This window comes from Plecotus auritus (assembly GCF_963455305.1).
Source record: "Plecotus auritus genome assembly, chromosome: 8".
In the NCBI taxonomy this organism is placed as follows: Eukaryota; Metazoa; Chordata; class Mammalia; order Chiroptera; family Vespertilionidae; genus Plecotus; species Plecotus auritus.
In genome coordinates, this window is record NC_137782.1 from 30,464,868 (window position 1) to 30,478,251 (window position 13,384).

Here is a 13,384-nt window from a genome sequence, read left to right on the forward strand (position 1 = left end):
AGCAGGCTGCTGAGTGGTAAGGGAACTCAAGGAGGCCCAGGGATAACTGGCGAGACAGAGACTGTGGAACCCTGACCTTCCCACCTGCTGTGGCACTGCCTCCACTCAGCCTGGGCTTCTGCTGCTAGGAGAACCAGAGTGCCAAGCTCAGTGCCAACTCTTGCTACATGAGTGATGCACACACTTCCCCTGATGTGAAACTGGGGCTAAGCCTGGGCCTGGAGTAGGCAAAACGAGCTGGCTGGAATGGGGGAACTGGGTCACCCCCACTGGGCAGCCAGCCAGTCACTACCTGCACCTGGGTCCCCATCTCCTCAGCTCTTTCAGTACAGCTGGGAGGCCCACTGCCACCAGGCCTGCGAGTACAGCAAGACTGCAAACACCAATAATTAGTCTGATAACGGGTAATTACCACAGGAAAATATTTAAAGGGCCGCTCCATTATCATCCCTAATCTAAAATTATCTATTTCAAGCCTCAGGGCTTTTGTTAGCATTTTTTCTCTCTTAAAATTTTTAAAAAATACTTATTAATGTTCCCAAGGGATCCCTCAATCCCAGGACAGGGTGGTTATGCCTGCCCCTTGAGCCCAGGCCCTGCCCACCGGCCAGCCCTGCCTACCTGTCCTTCCCATTCTGAGGTAGCCTGTCTCCATGGTAACCTTCTTACCACTGGTTTCCATAGTGATCACCCTGGCCAGGCTCTCCAGGTTCCCCTTGTTTCCCAGGCAACAGGAGGGGACATGCGAACCAACCACCGCCAGGGAAAGGTGGGCCATACCTACCACCCCACCCTCAACCCCATCCACACCCCTTACCAGGAGAAGGAGCAGGGCCGGCCGCCAACAGACACGGCCACATCACTGCCTGCATTGAGGTGGCTGCCCTCGATGCCAATCCAGGTGCCCCCCGAAAGAGGGCCCCGGGCAGGACTCACGCGGTAGAAGGTTGGAGTCTATGGGAAGAAGGAACTTGCTGGAGCTCCAGGAAAGGCCTACCCACTGGCCCAGAGGCTTGCTTGCATCTCCAGCTTTGCCCAGGCCCTGTGCTCATGGACTCTCAGACAGAGCCCAGAGGCAGGGCCCAAAGTGTACAGAGGAACCTGGAGTCAGACCCCAGAGATGAGGAGGGGAGATGGAGACTAGGAGCAGAGGTGTTGCTGCACGAGGGGGCCCATGGGAGGACAAGGAGCCCCACACTTGAGGTAGCCTTTGGGCCAAGCCAGGCCCTGCAGAGACAGGCCTCACAGCCCCCTGAGGCCTCATGGGAAGAAAGGGTTCCAGGCTGAGTGGGGTGGGGCTTACCACAAAGGTGAAGCGTTTAGGCGACAGGGCCCGGAACTGGGGGGAACAGTCCCGCACGCACACCTCCACCAGGGCGTCATGGGCCCGCACCGTGCTGGCATCTCCAATCTCGCAGACGATCCTATGGGGCACCAGAGGCCTCAGCAGGCTGCAGAGTCCAGCTGGGCATCGGGGCCTCCCCACCTTCCCCAGGCTGCACTCACTGCTCGGCACTGATGTACTCGCTCTCCACAGGGCTGCACAGCACCTTGCCCACTCGCACGCCCAGCCGCACGTCCTCGAAGCGCAGGCCCAGGTTCTCACCCATGATTGTGAGCCTGGTGCCTCCCTGCCGTGGGCCTGTCTCTGGTGACAGCTGTGGGGAGACAGAGGGTGGGAGGCCAGTAAGGGCCATGAGGAGCTGCACAGGGAGGCAGCTAGGCAGTCAGAGACCCCATTCCCCTCGGTGGCCCAAGAGGTGCACCTACTTTGAGGATCTTGGGGTCGGTGCAACGGCTACTGCCATGGCGGGCATGCATCCAGGCAGCAGGCAAGTCAGCAGGGCAGTGGGGACGCAGGGAGCAGCGGCGCTCAGCCACACACCAGCCGCACTCGAAGCGAGGGTCAGCTTTGAGGCAGAGGCCACAGCTCTCCCGCAGGGCCGGGCATTTGTAGAGGTGGGCTGTAGGGGGAAACACAGTCAGCTGGGCCACGCCGCGGCCCCACCCCCAGTGCCACCCCACTCGGCTCACCCTGAATGTTCTGAGGGTTGTCGATGATGAAGTTGCCGTTCCACACCACCGACAGGTTCACAGGCAGGTCGCTGATGTCATTGCCCTCGTAGGAGTACTGCGGACAGTATGCAGTGCGGAGTCAGGCCAAAACCCCAGGAGGCAGGTCAGGGCTTGTGTACCCCTCCTGGCCACGGGGACTGGATGCTGGGAGCGAGCTTGGTGGGGCAGGGTCTGGGGGCTTTGCCTGTCCAGACTGGTGTTTCCAATCCAGAGCTGGGTACCCAACAGAAACACCTGGCCGCCAACCAACCTAGGGACTAATCCTCTCCTGCCAGACCCAGCTCTCCCTCCAAGCCCCTAACCCCAGGTCTTCCTTCCCAGTGGCCCTGGCCCCTGCTCTCCAGACAAACCTCTGACCCAGCAGCATATGTCGTGTATCCTCCAGGATGACCTCCCTACTTCCCCCACCAGGAGTTCAGGACTTCCTAGCTGGACCCCTAGGATGCCTGTCAGGGATGCTCTGTGAATTGAGGTACAAGCTGTGTGCCCCCATGCCCTGGGCATAGGCTGGTAAAAAGCACTGCCAGGTGAGGCTCGGCCCCCTCTCTCTCCCCTCCTGGGAGCTCAGGCCCAGCACTCCCAGCTGTGCCCCACTGTCTGCAGTGGAGGCCCTCCACTCCATCCCAGAGCAATCCATCGTCATTTTATCTGCATGAATTTAGCTGGATCCTATCACATTCCCTGATACTCCTGTTCCCTTTAAAAATGGTGACAGAAAAGATAAATGTGGGCCTGGTGAGAGGAGAGGCAGAGGGGAGGAGGAGTGCAGGGAAGGAGGTGACAGAGGCTCGGGGATGGAGAAGAAACAGAAATAGAGAGAGACATACACACAGACGGCCTTAGATAGAGAGGAAGAAGGTGGACAAGGCTAGGCCAGGGAGCCACACAGAGATGCAAGTGGAAGGTGTGGCTGGCAGAGTCAGTGATACAGTAAGGAAATGACAGAACTGAAAGGACAGGACAGGCAGCAGGGCACAAGGAACTCCAGCACCAGCCAGCTGGCTGACCTGCCCCCAGGAGCCTGTTATGACCCCCGCCCCCGACGCCAGCACACCCTGCTAGGAAAAAGGAGAGGTTGGTGAAGGGTCTGCCACCACTGGAAAGGGGCCCTTACACTGGGATTCTACAGGGTGGGGGCCAAACACAGGCCTTGCAGAGAACTCAGAAGCCAACAGGGCCTTGGCCACCACAGGAAACCCCTCCTCTCCTGACTACATTCTTCCTGAACAGATGGGGAAACTGAGGCCTGCTAGCAGTCACAGAAAGAGCTGCAAGAAGGCCTCTCGGGACCACCACTCCCTCAACCCACAAGGAAAGGTTTTGGCTCTACAGAGATCACAGTTACTAAATTCACTAAACTTGATAACAAGCTTTGAAAATGTCATCCTATTAGATTCAAGGCTCCAAATGTGGCTGCTTCTTGGCACTGGGGCAACACCTGCCTACTAGCATGCAAACGCATGGGCCACTATGAACAGTTTCTGTGTCTGGCCGCAAGAGATGTAAAAGGAACTGAGTACTTGGACACAAATCACCCTGACCTTGGCCTTCTGGAAGCATTGGGTAGTTGCAGCATGTGGGAGTTTCCACACCCTCAACCTGGCCTCCTCACCCACGCTCCCAAGACCCCACGCAAAGCCCTGTCTGCATATCTTGCCACATCTAAGTTGCCCATTCCCACTTCTGAGATGTGCTTCCTCCAAATATCTGGGTGGCTCTTGGCCATGCCCCACCCACACACCCAGGCATGCCTTAGGGGCGTGGCAGTCACCTTGGGAGCTCGAAGAACACTGGCTGTGCCCTATCCTTTTGCTCATGAGCAGAAAGCAGATCCTAAGGCTGTGAATGTGACCAGCCCAGTCCAGCAGAAGGGGTTCCCCAAGCCTCCTGCCAGCTCCACCAGCCTTACCGAGGAGTTCTGGCATTGCAGGCTGGAGCTGTTGAAGCGCAGAGCATTGACACGGGCTGGGCTTCCCGGGATGTGAAAGAGGCACTCGTACCCACGCTGGCCCGACTGTGGCTGCGGCAGGTTCCGGGCAGTGAGGGTGATGGGCTTCACCACGCCCACTGGCACGTAGATCTGAGTGGATGGCAGGATCTGCGGGCAGTCCTGGGGGTGACAAGGCTTCAGCTGAGCGTAGAGGGGGCCAGTGAGCAGGGTGTATCCCTCTGTGGCCCTGACTGCAATCTATGTGCAGAGCCCGTGCTTCTCCTGGGCAAGCACCACTGTGCCCACTTTATACACTGGAAGACTGAGGACCTCAGGAACAGCCAGCTGCTCCAGAGGCAGGAAGCCTGGGTTCTACACTTGCCAGGCTATGTGGCTGCACTCTGTGCCCTGGGGCAGGCCCTCCCCGCTCTGGGCTCAGTGTGCTCTGTCTAATGTTCTAGGACCCCACCATTCAGCAACCAAGAGGTCTCATCTGGTCCATAGCTGAAAAGGCCCTTGAGACAGAAGCAGCCAAGAGTGAGCGCTGGGGCTGTAAGCTCTGCTGGGGGCCCAGAAAGCATGTAAAAATAGTCAGGCAGAAAAACAGCCAGGGCCCCCAGGGCCAGCATTTTGGCAACAATAACTGATGCAACAGCCCAGCTCCCTTGCAGCACACTGACAGCAGCCACAGGAGGAGACAGACCCAGGGGCATGCCACTGAGCTGGGCTTTAAATAGAGATGCTGAAAACAGGCCGTAATCCCCAAGGCCTGCAGTATCTCCCAGCAGAGTGTGGGCCCAGGCCTGGCTCTGCAGAGGTTTTTGGGGCCTGTAAGTGACACTGGGGGAGCAGAACCAGGCAGGCTGACCACTTCCCCTGGGTCTACAGGGTGACCCCATCTCCACCAGGGAGAGGCAGATGATGGTGACGCGTACCAAGGGCCACCAGCCCTGCACTCAGGGGCCCTGACTTATGCCAGTACTCTCCTTGCCATTTGAAGGGGTGCCCAGCCCGGCCACAAGGCTCAGGGATCTTCCTGCTGCCTCCCTAGACCTTGTCTGTCCCTGCTGGACCCCTGGCTCATCCTGGTCACCAGAACTGTTCTCACTGTTCCTCCACCTCACACCTCCACTCTGCGGACACTATCTTGGCTGCTCAGGAAGCCAGCGCCACTGTCAGTCTCAGAGTGTAGGCCCTGTGATCCCCAGCTAGTCTCTCTGGCCGGGCCTTGGCACCTCAGCCATCAAAAGGATTCTGACATTCCTTTCAGACACCACCAGTGGCCTGAGGCCAGGCTGAGCTGGGAGAAAGATGCGTAATGTGGACCAGAGTTCTTCCTTAAGGGGACCCATTTCTACCCATTCAGGGGGCTCTGGGTCTGTAAGCCGGCTCAAGTCTACGAAGTGAGTGAGGAGCCACAACTGTTCATATGACTCAAGTTAGATTTTTAGTCACCTGACCTAGAACTCTTCTGCCTACACACAGTAAGACTTTAGGAGACTGCCCTTCCATTCCACTTCCAGGGATACCATGACCAGGGCAAGTCCCTCCTGGTAAGGAGGCCACCAGGACAGAGGGCACATGACTGTCCTATGCTGGCCACTCCTCCCATTCCTGGAGAAGGCAGACCCAGCATTCCTAGCAGAAAGCCCTAGCTTCTAGATTTGGGTTCAGAGTGCGTGTGGACTCAGATTCAGGGGTGCTCTACATGGGACCCCTGCCAGGCATTAGACCTGCACCAGCTGCCTCCTCAACGCCCTTCCCTAACATGCTCTGGTGGCTTCCACTTCAAACAACCTAAGCAAACGTGAGAGTACAGGGACGGGGCAAGTAGTGGGGTTCTTGGGGACTCCTTCCAGTGGGGTAGGGAACCAAGACACTGCAGAATGAGCAAGCTCCTGAGTGAGGGGTGGCCCCAGAGGAGCCAAATCCAAACAAGAGATGGGAAGGAGAGACATGGGCTGGGAGCCCAAGTTCTTCCAAACAATAGGATTGGTTGTTTGCGGATGTTACACTCCCTATAAATGTACCCATAAAACCTGGGACTACAGCTTATGACGGCATCTATGTGGAATAAATCCATCCCCCAATAACCCTCCCTGGACCCACAATCACTCCCCGCTCGGCCTGCATGAGCAGATTCTTCAGGAGGGGTCTGCACTTGCTGCTCTATTTCCCCTGGCCATCGAGGCCCACAACAGCCCGCCGAGGCTCCTAGACTCCACAGTCACTAACCCCACTGGAATCAGCCCCACTAGCTTCCTGCTGCCCCAGGGCCCCTGCCCACCCCCAGGACACCTTGGCCCATTTCCTCACTCAGGCCCAACTCCCAGCAAGTTCAATGCCCACCCTCTATGGCCCTGGTCCTCACACTCTCACTCTCACAGACACTGTCAGGTCCAGATGCCCTCAGTCCTTGCCTGCTCTCAGCCTGCCCCCCACTGCCATCTTGTCCCATGGTGTGCAACAAAGGTCCAGAGGGTGATGTGAGGGGTGACCAGGGAAGGCTCTGTGAGGAGAAGCCCACAGCATGGCAGGGGCCCTGTGCGTGATGCGTTTCCTCTGTCCCGGGACTGTTCACAGAAGTTCAGGCCAAGTCCCCATGGCTGGCAGGACCCACACCCTCTTGCCCTGTCCCACCAACAGGCATGGTGTCACTGCAAAGAACAGAGCCTTGGTTTCAAGTTCCGGCTCTGGATCTGCGGGCTGGACATGGAGACCCCTGGCCACTCCCTCCCTGCCTAGCAGGTTCCAGGTCTGCCCATCCTGGTCCTGAGAGCCTGGGTTCCAGGAGTAGTGACCATACTGCTCATGAAGTCAGTACCTTGGCTCAGACTCCAAATAATTATGACCTAATTACCATCAATTACCACCCAGGACCTCAGATGGCTCCAAGGAACTGACCAGCTCCTTGTAGATCAATCTGACATGTCCCCTTGTCCACATGAACTCAGGGCACTGGGCCCACCTAGCCAGACACCTGACACTCTAGGCTCCCATTGTCCTGTATGGTCAGATCCCTCTCCACATGGTGCCCCATGTGGTCTGAGGCTTCTGCAGCTCCCCTAAAAGTCACAAGAGACTCAGTGACCACCAATAAATGCCACTGGCTGGCCTCAGGCCAGAACAGCCATAAAGGATGTCCCCAACCTCACAGACCTCTTGGTTGGCATCTCAGCTACCCATAGGTGCTCTCCCAGGCACACTTGCAGGCGACACCTGGTTCTGTTGCAACACCGAAACCCTGCACCCCCCCTCCCCTGAAATTGCCTTACCTCAGACACATTGACGCGGCCCTCCAGGAAGGCGCAGTCGGCAGCATTGTGTGTGCACACATGGCGGTATTTGCACCAGTGGCAGGGGAAGGAGCCATTGACACACGACAGGCAGCTGCAAGGAGGGAGTGGGACAATGAGGCCAGGCATCACCTGCCTCCACCAGTTGCCGTACAGGGCCACACCACAGCATCTCCCTGCTGCTCCTCCCGTGGTTGATCATGGGGCCACCCCAGGGCCTTTGCACTGGCTGATCCTCCACCTGCTCAGAGAGACCTTCCCTGTCAACTGGTCTTACCCACTGAACTGCCTGGTGCTCCCTCCCTCCTTCACTGCTCTTCCCCCAGACCCTGAATAACTTGACAGTCCACCCGAGAACCAGCCTACAGAGCCTTCCTGATGACGGACACATTTAAAGTCTACACCGTCCACACTAGGACACACATGACAATTACCACTGGAAATGTGTTAGTGACACTAAGTACATTTTAAATTCTGTCTTGTCTTAACTTAGATTTAAATTTTGGTGGATAGAGCTATGGGAGATATCCACCACCCTGAAGGCTCTGCCTGACAAGAGCTTGTCCCAGTCATTCTGAAACGTCCCCAGAGCCTAGACAGGGCCCCTTCAGTGCTCTGCCCCCATAGCTTATGACTCTTACCTCGTCTCTACAGCCTCTGTGGCCCCCTTCACTACCACCCCCAGGCATATACCACTGGCTCTCTGAGAACCTACCAACCTGCCAGCCACTGGGCTTCTCCTGAGACCCTCAATACCCTCCAGCTCTGGAGTGCAGCCCCCCAAGGATCCCGGCCGGCCCAGAACAGAGGTCATACCCTGGTAGTAACGATATCCAAGCCACATCAACAAAGGCAGGCACAGCTGAGGCTGAACCCAACCGTCCCCACACCCATGTTGGCCCTTCCAAGGCCAGGCATCAAGCTTCCATCCTGGTTCTCTGTGCCTCAGCCTCTCCATCCCCTACCCCCCAATCCACATCTGGGGCAACATGAGCTAGAGAGGACCTGGACTGCTACCTGTCCCAGAATAGCAGGTACTGAATAGCCTGTCCCATGGCACACCATTGCCCATCTAGACAGCCTAGCAGCGTCCTCCCCCCGCTCTGGAGCTCCCTGCCTTGCTTTGGTGCCCACAGGCCATTCCTCATACCAAGGCTAAGAGCAAGACTCTCCAAGTGTGAACCAGTGCAGGTCACCACCCGCTTGCTCTGACCGCTGCCCCTGCCTCAGGTTCATCTGGCCCCTCTGTCCAGGGGGTTGCTCTCACAGCAGAACTCGCCTCCCACCCTGACCACTGCACCATGTCCTGCCCGTGCACAAGGCTCGAAACACTCACGACTGGTGGACACTGCAATTGTAGAAGACGAAGTCCACAGATGCAAACTTCTTGCCCGTCTCCTTAGACTTCAGGTAGAGCTTCACCACCCGCTGGTCTCCTGTAGGGCAGCACATGCTCAAATCACCAGGACCACCCATGTAGGGCAACCCCCGAACAGGAAATGGTCTCACCACGGACCATCCCAACCACCAGGTACACAGCCCCTGGCTGCACCTCAGTCCCTCCGGCTGATGGACACCTGAGCATACCAGGTGGGCCCCTGCATCTTTGCACCTGTCTCCTGTCTATACACTGCTCCCGTTTGGCATCTGCTCTTTACCTTGCCATCCTCCTTGGTCACCATGCAACACCCATTCTCTGTCCTCAACAACAGTCCACCTCCCCAGCAGGAGACCCCTTCGAACGCTGCCCAGACCCAGCTGTGGTGCACTTACCCTGGCCCTGAGTGATGGGCGCCACCTCCCCCGAGGACGGCGAGTGGCAGTGGATACGGCCGTCCTCCAGAATGCTCTCAGACTCAGTGAAGTCCTCGAAGGAGCAGTTGACACCGGCGGAGAGGTCAGGCACATTCCAGGCCTGCAGCACCAGCTAGGGCACCCAGGGCAGGAGGTGTGGGTGAATGGAGTCCTGTCACCTCTTCCCCCTCCCCGCCCCATCCCTCGGCCCAAGCCGAGTGGCCACACTCACCGGGACCTGGGACATGGTGACGGAGACATTGCGAGGCTGCACAGTCAGCTGCACGCACTGCAGCAGGTCTGAGGCAAAGCGCTGAGGCTCATCCGCCCGCTCACAGGCATCCCGACGGGAGCAGCTACAGGCAGAGGAGGCTGGGCTTAGCCCAAGGAGCAACCCAGCACCTAGGCTATGCTCAGCAGAGCCAACACCTGTACTTGGGGAAGCCCACCAGCTTCACTGCACCCCGTCTTGACTGGGATGTGGCTGGACTGGCTGTCATTCAGCTGGTCACAGGAAACTGCCAAACCCAATGAAGACCCAGAGGAGCTCGGAGGTGAGCTGTGACCACCTGAGGTGCACAGCAAGGCCATCTGGGGCCCTCCCAGGGCAGAGACAACCATCAGGGCCCTCCTGCCCACCCTACCCCATCCAGACTCACATGCTATGCAGGACACACCAGCCGCAGTGGGGATCCCGAGAGCCCAGGCACAGCTCACATGAAGTGTACTGCACACAGCTCTCCACGGGCACTCGTGTCACCTGGCAGGAGGGGACTCTGTGTCAGGCTCCACCAGGCCCATCCCAGAGACCCCTTACCAGCTTCACCTCCTCAGCACTACCATGTGCCCCTTTGACCCCATAATCCAGGGACACCCCCATCTTGGGACTTCCTCCAGCCAGGACTATTCAAAAGCCAGTCCTGGGGGACACAGCCTTGGCTGAGTTAGGCCTCTTCCCTGGGAGCCAAGGATGGTGATGGCCAGGGAACGAGCAAGTGGTACAGGTGAGTCATCCAGAGAACCGACTGCTCCAGCCAGAGTTATTCTCCCATCTGCCTGGACTCCAAGGTTCCAGGGGATCCATGGCTTGTTGGCCCATATCTTAAGCACAGAGGAAGGTTGGGCCCCACTTGCCCTGACCTCATCTGCTTGGCTCTGAGGTCCCCAGAGAAGGGGAAGAACCAGACAGCCAGAGAGGGGCAGAGAAGTGAGAGCTGGTCAAGGAAGAGAGGTCTTGTCTTTCCCACCTTCCTCCCAACCCCCTTCACTCCAACTGCCATGGTTCACTAGGCAGAGCAGAAAGGCAGAGGCTGGCTGCAAGCAGGCCAGGCCTGGAACACAGCACATGGCCTTGACAAGCTGGGCCAGGCCAGCCACAGGCCCCATAGAGGCTGCTGCCCAAAGTCCCCACCAGGCACATGCGGCCAGTGTTGGGCCAGTTCACAGTCTGAGGACTCCGGGCTCCAGATGCCTGCCCCAAACCCTGCAATGACCCCAATACTCTGATAATGTTCTCATTCAAATATTTGCTCCTGTGGATATGAAGTCACTCAGGGAGGGGTGGGAATGCCTAACCTGGTCCAGGAGAACCTAGAGGCAGCATGGGCAGTGTGGGCCACGGCGGCCATGCGCAGCCCCCCAGGTTAGGCCCACCCACATGCATCTATTAGTGTAGCACCCACCTGCTTTTCCGTCATGGCGTAGAGGTACTGGCGGTCAGGGCTGAGGACCAGGTCACGAAGGATGGGGCTACCTTCTTGGGCCACTACACTCTCGTAGGCCAGGGCTGGCCGGCCGCCAGGGTTGACCAGGTCCACCAGGATCTGTGGCATTGAAGGCCTGAGAGAAGCTGTGCCGATGTCTTTGTGCCCCAGTCCTACACCCACATAAAGTGGGGGTCCCAAGTCCCTCCCCTAGCCATCCCCCAAAGCCCTACAAGAACAAGGCTGAGGCCCCCACCTCAACCCAAGTGGCACGCGCAGGACGTTTTGCATACCAGTAAGCTGGTCCTGGCCTAGACCCTTCTTCAGTCAACAAAGGCCACAGCCCAGGGGTAGAGGTCTTTGGGGATTGGAGAGAACCACAGCCCCCACCCTTCACTTATCACGGAGCCACACAACCATATCCAATGCAAAGGTGGCAGGTAACCCCTGAAAACACACCACCTTCCCTGGGACAGACTGGACCTCCCAGAGGAGAGGCTATTTGGGAGGGAGGAAAAGAGGGGCCTGCAGGGAGCATGGGAGGTCCAGTACAGCTGAGAAGGCTAAGAAGTGAGACCCCTGAAGCCTCGAGGGTGAGGAGACTGCTTGAGTGTGAGGGGCATGCCCCAGGGCATCCTGGAGTTGGGGCTCACCCTCAGAGGAAGTTGTATTTCAGATACCAAACAAACTAGGCATTAATTAGCCAGCTCTTCTCTGCAGCTTGCAATGCTACAAGTATTTTTAGTTGCTTTTACCAAACAAATGTATTTAATTAACAGAGAGACCCAGGGGGCTTTCCAGAGATGGGACTCATGGGGCAGCGTCAGCCCAGCTCAGCTGGTCTGGGCAGGCTCCCAGGGCACAGAGCTTCTGGCTCTGCTCAGGCCCCTCCCAGCTTTGGCTATACCAGGGCAGCAAGCCCACCTCTCCACCTCCACCTCAGGGCCAGGGCTGGGGCCAGGGCTCAGTCCCTGTTTTGCACCCCCACATTGATGGAACAGGGTGGGCCTGACTGACTGGGGTGGGCTTCGGGGCAGGGAAAAGCTCCAACAGGGGCTGGACAAGGGTAGCCAGCCAGGGTGTGGCGCTGTGTCTCCGGGCCAGAGGCTGCTGGCTGTGAGAGACTGGGAAGGCCGCATTCCTGAGAGCCCGGAGCCACCCCCCACTTCTGCTCAGCTGCACATCCTCTCAGCTGCCTCTCAGCCAAGCAGGCAGGCTTAAGTCAAACCAGACCAGGAAGAGCACCGCCCAGTGCTGGGCAGGGGGTGGTGAACCCGGGGTGGGCCTGTAACTGCCCAAATGGCTCCAGCCCGGCTTCTGGGAGGAAGATACCAAGTGAGGGGGCCACCATCCTCAGAGCCCCTATTTGTGGAAACCAGATAGGACCCCAACCTACATCCAGCCTACTCCCACAAGCCTCCTGCCCTGTTTGGGTGGGCGGCCTGCAGGCAGACACTACTCCCAGGGAGCTGGAGGTCAGCTCTTTGAGCTGCTGGGCCCAGAAGAGACATCAGCCACAAGAGAGGGCCCAGGAAGCCGAGTCCAGTCTCTGGACACACACTGCTTGGGCCCAAGCCCTGGCTCAGATACCCACCAGATGTGTGACCCTGGTAGGGGGGTGAACCTCTCTGAGCCTCAGTTTCCCTCCCTGTCAAAGGGGAATGACAGCCAGCCTTCCCCATACCAAAGCTTTTCTGAGGATTAAGTGAGGAACATGCCAGTGTGCCAAAGGGGGCCACAAGGTAGGCCTCATGGCAATCACCAAACCTCAGCAGCCAGTTACACAGACCTGACAAGGCCAGCCTGGACAGCAGCCAGGGAGCAAAATAGGAGGGCAAGGCAGGGCCCCAGTGGAGACCCTGAGCTCAGGCTGTCCTAACCCAAGTGACTAGAATCAGGACTCTGGATTTCTCCCCAAGGCCTGGCACTCCCCTGCCCCCATCCCTGAAGATGCCTCTAGCAGCACTCAGAAGTCCAAGCCTGACCCCATCTCTCAGTGCCAAGTTTACGGCCCCTCCCTCCAACACCCCAGCCTAGTCTCTCACTGGGGAACACCTGCCCCCAGGTCCTTGACAGGGGATACTCTTGAACCCCACCTTCCCTCTCAGGGATGAGGGTATGGGCTGAGGCATAGCCTGTCACATCCAGGGGGGCACATGAGCTCTGAGTCATGGTAGGGGGCGAGCTGGGCCTCCTCCCAGGGGTCCTGGAGAAGGTGGGAGAGGGGATGCAGGCCAGGCATGGGTTCTGGAATGCCCCCCGCCCCTGGGCCGGCAGCATGCCGACTCTGACAGGTGGCACCCAACAGCTGCGACAGGGAGCAAACACATCATCTGTCTATCCACCTGCCCGACACTGGGCTGCCCCCAGCCCTTAAACACACACAGGCAGGCCCCAAGGAGACAGGACATTCCTAAAGGGCACAGAGCGAGGAGGGTGTTGGGAGGCCCAGCCCACAGGCCAGAGGGTAGATGAGAGTGGGTAACAGCCCCACACTGCACACTGAGTAGCCATGGTCCAGGGTCACCAGGGCCCCTACATGCACACATGTGATAGTCAGGGGTCCAGCTGGGAATGACCAGTCC

At 58.3% G+C, this 13,384-nt stretch overlaps 1 protein-coding gene across 1 annotated transcript in view; it reads right to left on the minus strand.

The window, feature by feature from the left end:
• The window catches only part of PLXNA1 (plexin A1), a 54,037-nt gene that overhangs the window by 22,558 nt on the left and 18,095 nt on the right, over positions 1 to 13,384 (minus strand). Inside the window, exons 4-15 of the mRNA XM_080686911.1 lie at positions 10,779 to 10,919; positions 9,756 to 9,856; positions 9,329 to 9,452; positions 9,076 to 9,229; positions 8,639 to 8,738; positions 7,282 to 7,396; positions 3,986 to 4,186; positions 2,035 to 2,131; positions 1,771 to 1,964; positions 1,507 to 1,658; positions 1,304 to 1,424; positions 818 to 954 (exon numbers count right to left, since the gene is read on the minus strand). Coding sequence (XP_080543037.1) covers positions 818 to 954; positions 1,304 to 1,424; positions 1,507 to 1,658; positions 1,771 to 1,964; positions 2,035 to 2,131; positions 3,986 to 4,186; positions 7,282 to 7,396; positions 8,639 to 8,738; positions 9,076 to 9,229; positions 9,329 to 9,452; positions 9,756 to 9,856; positions 10,779 to 10,919 — 1,637 coding nt within the window. The remainder of the gene's footprint in view (positions 1 to 817; positions 955 to 1,303; positions 1,425 to 1,506; positions 1,659 to 1,770; positions 1,965 to 2,034; positions 2,132 to 3,985; positions 4,187 to 7,281; positions 7,397 to 8,638; positions 8,739 to 9,075; positions 9,230 to 9,328; positions 9,453 to 9,755; positions 9,857 to 10,778; positions 10,920 to 13,384) is intronic.